Source organism: Orbicella faveolata, unplaced genomic scaffold, assembly GCF_042242905.1.
Source record: "Orbicella faveolata isolate gen_17 unplaced genomic scaffold, um_ofav_v1 contig_26, whole genome shotgun sequence".
NCBI classification, from domain to species: Eukaryota; Metazoa; Cnidaria; class Anthozoa; order Scleractinia; family Merulinidae; genus Orbicella; species Orbicella faveolata.
The window spans coordinates 18,245,263-18,259,420 of NW_028301554.1; the positions used below are offsets into that span (position 1 = coordinate 18,245,263).

Here is a 14,158-nt window from a genome sequence, read left to right on the forward strand (position 1 = left end):
CAGGCTGACATTCAAATACCTGTCTAGCCATGCTTTTATTTGCTTTAAGCCCTCTTTACTAGGCCTGGAAAACCAAGGGTCACAGTTGGACCAGCTAGACTTAAAAACAGCAAAAAACTGATGCAACGCTAATTAAAAACCTTAAGGATTTGCCCTAAATATTTCTTGAAATTGGCCCACAAATAAACGTTGTGACTTATTAAAGATTTCCTAAACGTCCGCCGAGTAAACGAATTATGTGTTGACTGATTCCTATGTGCACCAAACGTTTGAACCTTTTGGTTTAAATTACCTGCACACCGAGCTCGGTAAAGGGATATTGTTCACAAAGTGGGGTTTTATCGACCACCGCGTGCTAAGATTATTTCAACAAAAAGTTTCAAACGGTCCGTACGCAGAATCAACGCAACATTCGACTGGTCTCGTAGAAAGGACTTGTAAGAGTTACGAGCTAAAAACTCCAACTAAGTTACTATTGTTAGAAGAGCAAAAAGTGGCTATAAGTTATCGAGAACCCAGTCTGTTTCAGATCTGAAAACTTTTGTTAATCCACATTTCTAAAAGTAAAATTACTTTGTCAGTAACACGTATGTTTTTGTTTTACGACATTCTTTTTTCGTTTGCTGCTTCTTCGCGTGCTTAGCGATGTGCCACACTTCCGTTTTGGATCTCGCATTCCTAAACTATGGTTAATGGGTAAAACATATGTCAGTTTTGGCCCTCCATCAAATCTCCACACCTGTCTTTCACGCGTTGCATTCTATCGACTTGGAAAGTCTTTGTGTTGGAGATTGTCGCCAATGTCATTTTTATTTCTTCTTGCGCGCCTTAACGCCTTTACCGATGTGCCACAGTCGCGATTTTGCTCTCGGTATCCTAATCTATGCTCAATGGGTTTTTGAAAGATGCCAGTGTTGACCCTCCGTCAAATCACCATTCGTGTGTTATACCCATAGAATTCTGATGAATTGTTCAGTAAGTTGGTTGAAGATTCTCGCCAATGACATTTTTCTTTCTTTTGGCGCTTTTTCGCGCGCTTACCGATGTGCCACACACGCGTTTTTGGTCTTGGAATCCTAAACTATGCTTACTGGGTTTTTAAAGATGCCATTTTTGGCCCTCTGTCAAATTACCATGTGTTTCCCAAGTAGAATTGTAACGAATTGGTCAGTAAGCGGGTTGGAGATTCTAACCAATGACAGTTTTCTTTTTTTTCATTTGGTGCTTCTTCGCGTGCTTAGCGATGTGCCCCACTTGCGTTTTCCGTCTTGAAATCCTAAACTTTGCTTCCTGGGTTTCGAAAGATTCCATTTTTGGCCCTCGGTCAAATTACTACACATTTGTTTCCCAAGTAGAATTCTAACGAATTGGTCAGTAAGTGGGTTACAGATTCTAGCCAATTACAATTTTTTTTTCTTTTGGTGCTTCTTCGCGTGCTTAGCAATGTGCCACACTTCCGTTTTGGATCTCGCAATCCTAAACTATGGTTAATGGGTAAAACATATGTCAGTTTTGGCCCTCCATCAAATCTCCACACCTGTCTTTCACGCGTTGCATTCTATCGAGTTGGAGAGTCCTTGTGTTGGAGATTCTCACCAATGTCATTTTTATTTTTCTTGCGCTCCTTTACGCCTTTACCGATGTGCCACAGTCACAATTTCGCTCTCGGTATCCTAATCCATGCTCAATGGGTTTTTGAAAGATGCCACTTTTGACCCTCCGTCAAATCACCATTCGTGTGTTATACCCATAGAATTCTGATGAATTGTTCAGTAAGTTGGTTGAAGATTCTCGCCAATGACATTTTTCTTTCTTTTGGCGCTTTTTCGCGCGCTTACCGATGTGCCACACACGCGTTTTTGGTCTTGGAATCCTAAACTATGCTTATTGGGTTTTTAAAGATGCCATTTTTCGCCCTCGGTCAAATTACTATGTGTTTCCCAAGTAGAATTGTAACGAATTGGTCAGTAAGCGGGTTAGAGATTGTAGCCAATGACAGTTTGTTTTTTTTTTTCATTTGGTGCTTCTTCGCGTGCTTAGCGATGTGCCACACTTGCGTTTTGGATCTCGCAATCCTAAACTATGGTTAATGGGTAAAAACTAGGTTACTTTTGGCTCTCCATTAAATCTCCACACCTGTCTTTCACGTGGGGCATTCTATCGAGTTGGAGAGTCCTTGTGTTGGAGATTCTCACCAATGTCATTTTTATTTCTTCTTGCGCGCCTTTACGCCTTTACCGATGTGCCACAGTCGCGATTTTGCTCTCGGTATCCTAATCTATGCTCAATGGGCTTTTGAAAGATGCCACTTTTGACCCTCCGTCAAATCACCATTCGTGTGTTATACCCATAGAATTCAGATGAATTCGTCAGTAAGTTGGTTGAAGATTCTCGCCAATGACATTTTTCTTTCTTTTGGCGCTTTTTCGCGCGCTTACCGATGTGCCACACACGCGTTTTCGACGGCGAGTTACTATTGTTAGAAGAACGAAAATCCATGGAGTGGCTATAAGTTATTAAGAACCAATCTGTTTAGGGTCTGAAAACTTTTGTTAATCCACATTTGTAAAAGCAAAATTAGTTTGTCAGTAACACGTATGTTGTTGTTTTACGTATTTAGCTATTAAATTTTCTAACCTTGTCAAGGAGTCCCCCGGTACCCAATGAGTTACGCATCTGACGTGCTGTGCGGTCGAAAGGGCATATATACGCTCGACGAGAGTCGGGGGACCCCGCACCTTTTGTTTTTTTCTTTTTTGTGGTGTCAATTGAATCGATATATGTTTTGTATAATCTTGTTTTCTTCCGTTTAAAGTAACCCTTAAACGAAAATGCTTTTTAAGAAAGGGCATCGACTTTGAGCTTCCGTAAAATGCCTGACTAGTCATGCCTTCATTCTTTTGAACCGCTATATACCAGAGCAAATGGAACACCAAGCGTTGCAAATCTGTTTTATGTCTTAAATTTTTGTTAACGGCACATTCGTTAAAGCTGAGATCAGGTTGTCAGTAACAACTACATTGTTGTTTTACGTATTTAGCTTTTAAATTTTCACACCTTGTCAAGGAGTCCCCCGGTAGCCCAATGGGTTACGCATCTGACCTGCTGTGCGGTCGGAAGGGCGTATATACGCTCGACGCAAGTCGGGGGACTCTGCACCTTTTTTTTTCTTTCTTGTGGTGTCGATTGAATCGATATATTTTTTGTACAATCCTCTTTTCTTCCGTTTGAAGTAAGTTTGATGTTAAAATGCTTTTCAAGAAAGGGCATCAACCCTATGTTACCGTAAAGTGCCAATGTACCCATGCCTTGATTCTTCCTAGGGCCTCTTTATTAGTACAAAGTTAAAAACGAGTATGCGAAGACCCTACAAAGGATGGAGATACCAGTGCAAATGAGACACCAAGCGTTGTAAATCTGTTTTACGTTTGATATTTTTGTTAACGGCACATTCGTAAAAGCTGAGATCAGGTTGTCAGCAACAACTACATTGTTGTTTCACGTATTTAGGTGTTAAATTTTCACACCTTGTCAAGGAGTCCCCCGGTAGCCCAATGGGTTACGCATCTGACCTGCTGTGCGGTCGGAAGGGCATATATACGCTCGACGCAAGTCGGGGGACTCCAGACGTTTTTTTTTTTTTTTACTCTCTTGTGGTGTCAATTGAGTCGATATATATTTTGTATAATCTTGTTTTCTTCCGTTTAAAGTAACTTTGAAACGAAAATAACTTTTAAGAAAGGGCATCGACTTTAAGCTTCCGTAAAATGCCTGATAAGTCATTCCTTCATTCTTTTTAAGCGCTAAAAATTACCCTTTAGCAATTATGGAGACACATGGCAAATAGAACACCAAGCTTTTTTAACATGTGATTTACAACAACCGACTAGAAAAAGGCTTTATGAAAATGAAAAATTATTTAACATTTTTTATGATGGTTTTGTTCGAACACTTTTTCGGAGTTCATTTGGCACAGAACTAAACTTTAGCTTAAGCTTTGGCAGCTAGAAAAGGTTTACTAAGAGGGCGAGTTACTATTGTTAGAAGAACTAAAATCCTTAGAGTGGCTAAGAGTCATTGAGAACTTAGTCTGTTTCTGGTCTGAAAACTTTTGTTAATCCACATTTGTAAAAGCCAAATTAGTTTGTCAGTAACACATATGTTGTTGTTTTACGTATTTAGCTAGTACGTTTTCTAACCTTGTCAAGGAGTCCCCCGGTAGCCCAATGGGTTACGCATCTGACCTGCTGTGCGGTCGGAAGGGCATATATACGCTCGACGCAAGTCGGGGGACTCCGCACCTTTTTTTTTCTCTCTTGTGGTGTCAATTGAATCGACATACGTTTTGTATAATCTTGTTTTTTTCCGTTTAAAATGAAGTTGAAACAAAAATGCTTTTTAAGAAAGGGCATCCACTTTGAGCTTCCGTAAAATGCCTGACTAGACATGCCTTCATTCTTTTTAAGCGCTAAAAATAACCACCTAACCAATATGGAGACACATGAGCAAATACAACAGCAAGCGTTTTCAACATGTGATTTATAACAACCAACTTAAAAAAGGCTTTATGAAAATGAAAAATTATTTAACATTTTTCATGATGGTTTTGTTCCAACACTTTATCGGAGTTCATTTGGCACAAAACTAAACTTTAGCCTAAGCTTTCGCAGCTAGAAAAGGTTTGCTAAGACGGCGAGTTACTATTTTAGAAGAACGAAAATCCTTGGAGCGGCTATAAGTTATTGAGAACCCAATCTGTTTCAGGTCTGAAAACTTTTGTTAATCCACATTTGTAAAAGCAAAATTAGTTTGTCAGTAACACGTATGATGTTGTTTTACGTATTTAGCTATTAAATTTTCTAACCTTGTCAAGGAGTCCCCCGGTAGCCCAACGAGTTACGCATCTGACGTGCTGTGCGGTCAGAAGGGCATATATACGCTCGACGTAAGTCGGGGGACTCCGCACCTTTTTTTTTTCTTTTTTGTGGTGTCAATTGACTCGATATATGTTTTCTATAATCTTGTTTTTTTTTTTTCGTTTAAAGTAACTTTGAAACGAAAATGCTTTTAAAGAAAGGGCATCCACTTTAAGCTTCCGTAAAATGCCTGACTAGTCATGCCTTCATTCTTTTTAAGCGCTAAAAATTACCACCTAACCAATATGCAGACATATGGCAAATAGAACACCAAGCGTTTTTAACATGTGATTTATAACAACCGACTAGAAAAAGGTTTCATGAAAATGAAAAATTATTTAACTTTTTTCATGATGGTTTTGTTCCAACACTTTAGCGGAGTTCATCTGGCACAGAACTAAACTTTAGCCTAAGCTTTGGCAGCTAGAAAAAGTTTGCTAAGACGGCGAGTTACTATTTTTAGAAGAACGAAAATCCTTGGAGTGGCTATAGGTTATCCAGAACCCAATCTGTTTCAGGTCTGAAAACTTTTTTTAATCCACATTTGTAAAAGCAAAATTAGTTTGTCAGTAACACGTATATATGTTGTTCTTTTACGTATTTAGCTATTAATTTTTTTAACCTTGTCAAGGAGTCCCCCGGTAGCCCTATGGGTTACACATCTGACCTGCTGTGCGGTCAGAAGGGCATATACACGCTCGACGCAAGTCGGGGGACTCCGCACGTTTTTTTTTCTTTCTCGTTTCAACCTGAATAGATATATTTTTTTGTACAATCCTCTTTTCTTCCGTTTGAAGTAAGTTTGATGTTAAAATGCTTTTCAAGAAAGGGCATCAACCCTATGTTACCGTAAAGTGCCAATGTAACCATGCCTTGATTCTTCCTAAGGCCTCTTTATTAGTACAAAGTTAAAAACGAGTATGCGAAGACCCTACAAAGGATGGAAATACCAGAGCAAATAGAACACCAAGCGTTGTAAATCTGTTTTACGTTTGATATTTTTGTTAACGGCACATTCGTAAAAGCTGAGATCAGTTTGTCAGCAACAACTACATTGTTGTTTCACGTATTTAGCTGTTAAATTTTCACACCTTGTCAAGGAGTCCCCCGGTAGCCCAATGGGTTACGCATCTGACCTGCTGTGCGGTCGGAAGGGCATATATACGCTCGACGCAAGTCGGGGGACTCCGCACCTTTTTTTTTCTTTCTTGTGGTGTCAATTGAGTCGATGTATATTTTTTATAATCTTGTTTCCTTACGTTTGAAGTAAGTTTGGTGTTGATATGCTTTTCAAGAAAAGGCACCCACTTTAAGCTTCCATAAAATGCTTGACTAGTCATGCCTTCATTCTTTTTAACCGCTAAAACACTTACCGCCTAACCAATATGGAGACACATGGCAAATAGAACACCAAGCGTTTTTAACACTTGATTTATAAGAACCGACTTGAAAAAGGCTTTATGAAAATGAAAAATTATTTAAAATTCTTCATAATAGAGTGTTTTCACTGTCACGCAATAAAAGATAAAATTAAAAACCATGGAGTGGATAAAGTTAGGAAATTGTGATATTATAGAAGATAAATAAAGAAGACAGTTTTTGAAGTTTAAAGTGTGTGCGTTGTCCCAAAGTTGAGATATTCGTCGAAATGTTCCGGGCGAAATATTTACATATTCTAGTAAGGAGCCGTCAAGTTGGTGTTCATTTGTGGGACACCAATATGGCGGGCGGAAAATAGTGTTTACATCTGGAAATTACTTTGGCTATCTAGGACACTGATTAACTGTGCTGAACAAACAAGCATTTAAATAAGCACTTTTCCAAATACTTTAACGTCTTAACGTGGCTAAAAATCACTAGATAAATACATATTTTTCAACAAACGCGATCGAGGCTTTATGTCACTCACCGTCGTGAGTCTGAAATTCAAAATGCGCTGGTTTCCAAATAAAGGACGGTATTGAACTGGAAAGTTGTAAACAGATATAAAATTAGTACGTCTTATGCCTAATTAACAATTAGACCCGTAGCCCGCAAGGGCTACGGGTCAATAGCCCATGAGGCGAAATCGAATGGGCTATTGACCCGTGGCCCTTGAGGGCGAAGGGTCTAAATGTTTTAGTATCACCCAACTAGTCGGACAGAAAAGGTAATAATAAAGTTAGCAAATGCAAGTTGAAGAAATATTTATTTGGGAATAAAACGAAAGAAAGCGTCACGCTCGATGGCGCCAATTTCGCTACTCGATGACTATTACTAATAGATGGTTTTCACTGTCACGCAACGAAAAAATAAATCGAAAACTATTCAGTGGATAAAGTCAAGAAATTTCGATATTATAGGAGACAGGTAAAGGAGAAACTTCTCCAATTTTTGGGTCTCTGCGTTTTCCCAAACTTCAGATATTCGTCGAAATGTTTTGCGCAAATTTACAGAGCCCAGTATGGAGCCGCCATGTTGGTGGAGCTCCAGCTCGGCACTGGTTTCTAAACCAAGCACACTATTGAGCTTAAAAGTTGTAAACAGATTTAAGTTTAGATCCCCTTATGCCTTATGAGGATAAAAATTTTCGTGGCTCTTTAGTTTTGGATTTTGGAATTTGATGACGTCACGTGAAAACGATCTATAGTCCCCTAGTAGCGTAGCCAATCAAAATTTAGGATTTGCATTAGTCCACTAGTTGGGTGATACTAAAATGAGGATAAAAACTTTGGTGGCTCTTTTGGTGGTTCTGATGACGTCACGTGAAAACGCAAAACCACAAACTACCGCATTGCACCGTGGGAAGGTCTCTCAGGCATGGCTGACAAACTTGAACGATATGAGCAGTGAAACAACGCCAGAAAAGTTCTAGATTTTTACGTATTTTGTCACTAACGAAAGAATATTGTGATAGAAACAACTACTGACAGCCATGGTGAGTACACCAGTGTTATACAATCGTATTTCGGTACCGCGATTGAAAAATTATTGAAAGAACTTTTTACATGTGGATGTTTGATCTTCTTTACAGCCGCAAAACGAATACGTAGAACAGTCACGGAAGCGTCGTGGATACAGACTCGATCATTTTGAAAAGAAGTAAGTTTGAGACTAAACATATTTTATAGTTTTAATTAAAGAGTTTTTCTTGATCATTATAATATACTGCCACTACATAAATAAACGGTTTGGCATGATTGTCATGTACCGAGTTGAACTGAAATCAGTGCATATCGGTGTTAATTCAGAGGTTATTTATTTTCTTCTTTACGAGGTATTTTGGATGTTCATTATTCCTGTCACGCGACCGATTTGCCGAGAATTCAGACTTGATTCACAGCAATGCAAAATGATTTACAGTTTTGTTGACATTTAACTCCACGTGAAGAATGATGTATATTTCATCTGCATCAGATTTGTGAAGTTTATTTCTAGACACAGATGTATAAGCAAATCATTTGTTGGCAACAGTCAAGAATTATATTTTGCAAAATGGTAAATTTAACATCATTTTATATTGCGAATAATGTGTGTGGTGTTCAGGCAACATAAAACACCATTACAATTCTCTGATTTCATGGTAAAATCGACCGGTTGGAATTGAAGTCAGACTTACATACCTTAATATGCTGGATAAATACATGTTTCTTTTGATCTCTGTGAAGCTTAGAATAGGATACACTGGTGGAAAGGTTAAATTAAATTCACAAGTGGTCATATGACCAGCTTTCATCCAGGAGCTCTCTCTTTGACGACAAGGGACATAAAGGAGAGAACTTGGGATCAAGGTTGTTCATGGCCTTGCATGAAACCCTGGCTAAACAGAGTAACAAGTGTTCACTCATACCCATGACTTTGTTTGGCAATGGCAAGTGGATTATAGTGAAATTCAAAACCAATTTTCTTTCAGTTTATTCCTTATTTTATGCCCAATTCAATGCATATTTTCAATCAATTCAGTGCCAATTCAATTTGATGCCAATTCAATTCAATGACCCATTTAATTCAATGCCATTCAATGCCCAATGGTTCCTTCAGCATTCAATAGATATCAATCAATAAATTGACATCAATAATTTGATAAATTGATCAATAAATCAACCAATCAATTAGTCTGTTGATCAATCTTGTTGGTAACATCAGTAGGCAATCTTCAATCCTTGTGATGCTAAGTGCTGCTTCACTTACATGCCACTTTATACTAGAGGCCATCATCCATGGATATATGAAGTGTGGTGTACATAAAATGCATCCTGGCATGCAGTGGCAGTATTTAAATGATTATTGCTTTTTCAAATTACATGCACTTAGGAGTAAACTTGTTAGACAATTTGACCACCTAAGGTATCCAAGTCTGGACTCAAAGTACTTCAAAACTTGCGACTCTTGGTTGCTGCTTGTAACTATGCACAGTCAGGGAGTAAGTAGCCTTCAGTGACTACACTGTGCTATAGATATCTTAATACAGTTGAGCCTCGCTATTTCAAACTCCCAGGTAACTGAAAAACAGTTTGAAATAGCCAATAATAAATGACTGTAGTGCAAATCTAAGGCAAATGGTTCTGAGTTTGAAATAACAATGAATTCAAACTAGCAGGGTCCAGCCATAATGCTTTTTTATTTTGTTTCCCTCAGGCGTAAAAAGGAAAGTCGTGAACCGCATACACATGCTAAGTATGCTCACAAACTCCATGGCCTCAAGTAAGTTAAGCAGCCATGTCACATGGTACATTGTTGCACTTGTATTAATTCTTACGGTAATGTAGAATCAATAGCTTACATGTTAGTAAGGGTCATGCTCTGTTGCATTGCAGTGTAGATACCCTTCATAATGTTTATTTCTAATTCAACTCTTTTTAACCAGGTCTGACTTGGAGTTGCTGATCTACAGAGTTGTTGATTAAATTACATTTAAGCATTTAGCATCTCACTTCTGTTTTACTATTGGGAGTGTGTAAATGATTTGGTCATACATGTATCTCTACTTGGAGGAAAAACTTTAAAAAATGAAAGTTACTGGTCAATCAGTGGGTCACTATTTGGCAAAATCAGGCCAGGGGCCTGAAAACTTTTTGCACCCAGAAAGCTGTAGCAAGATCTCAAACCTTACGATTACATAGCTGTTTCATTTACATTTTCTTAATATTAACAGAAGTTCCTTTCATACAAGAAGTTTCAGGTGTATACACCTTTCTGTTTTTAGATAAAGATAAACTAAAACTGGCTTTCCGGGCCTGAAAAGTTTCCGGAGCTTTTGAGAAACAGGCCCCTGCTTCTTAGGCAGAAATCTTTTCATTGTCACATTGTTGGACAACTTTTTACAAATGTGAACTCTTCAGACTTGTAAAATTATTACAAGTTTTGCATCATGAATGTGTCCCTTTCAATTTCAAATTTAACTCCCTTTCAGGATTTTAGCTTGGTAGTATACAAACATGATGAAATTCCATTCAGTTGTGCACTTCTCATAGTCAATGTAAACATGGAGTACAAGGTTTCTCTATCTCTCTAGCCAGGTTATAAGAACAGCAGTTATCAGTTACTGAGAAGTTTTAGTGTGTACTTTACTGCTCTTTGTGTCATATTTGATGCTCGAGTAATAAACATGGGCCACAACTCCACAGTCGACTAGACATTGTCAGGTTGATGTTGTTAGATTTTGCGAAATTAAGACAATCTGTTCTCTTCTTAAATTAAAGTGCGGTTTCTTTTTCAGGGCCAAACTATACAATAAAAAGCGCCGGCTTGAAAAAATACAGATGAAAAAGACGTAAGTAAAAAGAATACAAATTTTTCCAAATCCAAGTTGTGAAACAGTGTTGTGTTACTTTCTGATCAATACTGTAATCTTGTGAATGATATATTTCAGACTAAGAATGCATGAACAACGCCAGACAAAAACAAGAGACAGCAAGGATGTCCCTGAAGGTGCTGTGCCTGCATATCTATTGGACAGAGAAGGGCAGTCACGGGCTAAAGTGCTCAGTAACATGGTCAAACAAAAGAGGAAAGAGAAAGCGGTAAGTACATCTATGGAAACGTTGAGAACAATCTTTGACATTAGACAAGTGTTGGTAATACCATATACACCGTACTTTGGATTTTACACCGTAATGTCGGAATGTGTATGATTTGTGCATTACAAGAGGTGGTGGTCTCTGAGAACTTTTTAATGGTCTATTTTGATTCTAATATTGAATACTGTCAAGAGTGGTTATTTTTCTTACTCAAAAAGTGTTATTTTGAGGAGAAAATGCACCTCCGTGTAATGTTTGCATTTTTTTTCCTCAGGGAAAATGGGACGTACCACTTCCTAAAGTGAAAGCTGTGGGGGAAGATGAAGTTTTCAAAGTTATAAAAACTGGACGATCTAGAAGTAAGTCTCTTGGTGTTCAATTTTGCCCTCACTCACTTTGTTACCGTGACTGTGATTATATGTGTGAACTGGCTTCATTAAGATGATGCAGTAGTATCAACGAACAAAATGAAACTGTGGTCAGATGGAGAACAGGTTTACTGTTTTATGCCTCTCGCAAAGACATGACTTTGTAAACCATCCTGTGAAGATGGCCTTTGGGTTTTGCAATGCCATTTCCTTCTTTTTTCCCCTAAGTTGCAAACAATATTGCAGTATCTTTCATGATATTCAAAGACCTTCTCAAGATCCTTATAGATGTTAGTGACACACTGTTTCCATACATGTGTTTAACAATGTTGTTTTTGCATGTTTAGAGAAAGCATGGAAACGCATGGTTACCAAAGTCTGTTATGTTGGTGAGGGCTTTACAAGAAAACCTCCAAAGTATGAGAGATTTATCAGACCAATGGTGAGGAAAATCAACTGTTCCAATCTTGTTCAAACTGTCCCCTGTACTCAGAAAGAAATATATACATTTATGCTACATTATGGCCTTCCCTCTCTCCCTCCTTTCCTCACTGGAGAATAGTGTGCAAGAAGCTGTTCACAGACTACATTATGCTTAAAAGACCCCTTCTGAAAATAAATAAATAAATAAATAAATTCTGTAGACATCTCCCTTGAATTCCTTTGGACTGAAGCTAAAAATAATGTACTGATATTTGTCAAGTTTAATTAAATCCTAACTGTAGCCTGTTTTGTTTCTATTTAGGGTTTACGTTTCAAAAAGGCTCATGTCACACATCCCGAGGTGAGTTACTAGATTCTGTGAAGCTCTTTCTGGTTATGGTCACAAAGGCTGACTGACAAATGAAATATTTATATTTGTAGAAATGATTTGTATGTATTTACATGCATGTGTCTTATTTCTACTATATATTTGTTTCATTTGCTATGCCAAGCAAAACAATGCACCCACCTTTGCCAAAACTGTCTGAGGTCTACATGTAGATGCTTGGATTTCCTTGTAAAAGCAGTTATCCTAGAATGTGTACACGTACATGCTGAAAAACACTGTAATTCACACAGTGTTTGGCAAAACAAACACTTGCTAATATATTGAGTAGGCACTTGCTATGTATTGAATATCTTATTTTGTTTGAATCCCATCTGTAATGTGGTGTATCTCCTGGTATTTTTCAGTTGAAAGCAACTTTCTGTCTACCCTTGATTGGTGTGAAAAAGAACCCCCAATCACCAATGTATACACAACTAGGAGTTATAACAAAAGGAACTGTTATTGAGGTAAGCAGTATTTCCTTGTTTTCCATGTTTCTATAAAGTTGTACAAGTATGAGTATGAGTATGAGTGGAAGTTTGGAAGAATGCGAAATGCTGCGGGAACACCAACCACAGAAAGTATTTCCGCAGCTTTTTTAACGTCTCTCAAACATTCAGTAGTATTGCTAAAACTTGTTGTAGTTTACCACTAAATATTCCTTGGTTGTCACTGGCAAAAACTGTTCAGTGATAAAATTTTGCGTGGCCACTATTGGGTGATATCAGAACAATATTACTTGCAGGCAAAGCAGCTAACAAAATGCAGTGTCCGCTTACCATTTTGTAGGAGGATAAAAAGAATTCACCCCTCCCTGCAACTTACTTTGTAATTTCAAGAGCATCCCAAGTGAGACCAATTATTTTCCTTTATTATTATTATTATTATCATCGTACATCACCATGATGAACCACAAACTTCTAAACAACCTGTTTGCTGCACATAGGAGGTCAAGCTGTTCACTGATAAAGAACTTCCTTAGTTTGTTACGTTCTTGAACAGCTCTTTTATGAATTGAAGAAGTGATGATCTAATTTACAAAATTGTTTTCTTGTGTAGGTTAATGTAAGTGAACTTGGCTTAGTGACACAAGGTGGCAAAGTTGTATGGGGTAAGTGTGAATTGAAAGCAATTCCTTTGTTCTTGTGAGGGTTGGAAGGAATATTAATTTAAGACCACTTTACATGTTATCCTTGGTTACAGTCACGACATTTGCTGGCAAAGTTTTTGTGATAATGAGTAGAATATGCCAGACTCCTGTGCGTCAACTAGTTAAGTCATAATTTTGAGTAACTTTATACAGAGAATACTGTCCACCATATGGTGCAAAAACACTTGTTGATAATGGGGAACATGTTTTTTTATGATTTGGACTTTTGCTTCTTGTTAAGAATTGTTGGTGTGTCTCATTTTACAGGTAAATACGCTCAAGTCACGAACAATCCAGAAAATGATGGTTGTATTAATGCTGTATTACTGGTATAACAACTGAAAAGTAGGAAATGAAGTTGTAAATAAAAGAATTTGACCTTATCCATGTTATAAGTTGTATTTATTTTTGTGTGTATGACTTCAAATGATTGTAAAGACACAAGGTACTACTCTAGAGTTGACCATTTTTGTATTTTTGGTATTAAGCTAAAGCTAATGGAGGAATTTTTTTTCTAAATGTAAATGATTAATGGCATTCCCCGCGAGCCTCCAGTGCATGCTACTTAAAGTACAATAATGGTCTATTGGATTTTATTTTGAGCCAAATTTTACTCAGATAACCTTACTTCCAGTCGCCTCCTGATTGGCAACTTTCAGAAAGCTTAGGGCCCAAGAACAACTACAGTGTAAGCTAAAGTTAATTCTGTTTCAGTGCTAAGGATTGGTAGCACCTGGTGAATCATTTTGGAATTTGCAAGTACCAACTGGTCAGAAATTGTGTTGTTCCAGAAAATATCCATACCTCTCCCACGGAAGGTTTTTTTTAGCTTGAACCTCCCCCCCCCCCCCCCCCCTCACCCCTCTGGAAATTCCATTTTAGTGCCATACTTTCCTTTTAAAAGTTGGGCTTTT

The 14,158-nt window shown here is 37.9% G+C and overlaps 1 protein-coding gene across 1 annotated transcript; it reads left to right on the forward strand.

Moving 5' to 3' along the window:
• The first annotated feature begins 7,666 nt into the window (after positions 1–7,666).
• Positions 7,667–13,627, forward strand: LOC110040056 (ribosome biogenesis protein NSA2 homolog). Its single transcript, XM_089295294.1, has 11 exons — positions 7,667–7,833; positions 7,930–7,997; positions 9,534–9,599; positions 10,615–10,668; positions 10,768–10,918; positions 11,190–11,274; positions 11,631–11,725; positions 12,029–12,067; positions 12,460–12,561; positions 13,154–13,205; positions 13,512–13,627. The coding sequence occupies exons 1-11, from the start codon at positions 7,831–7,833 to the stop codon at positions 13,577–13,579; spliced, it is 783 nt and encodes a 260-aa protein (XP_089151420.1). The 5' UTR covers positions 7,667–7,830; the 3' UTR covers positions 13,580–13,627.
• The last annotated feature ends 531 nt before the right edge of the window (positions 13,628–14,158 follow it).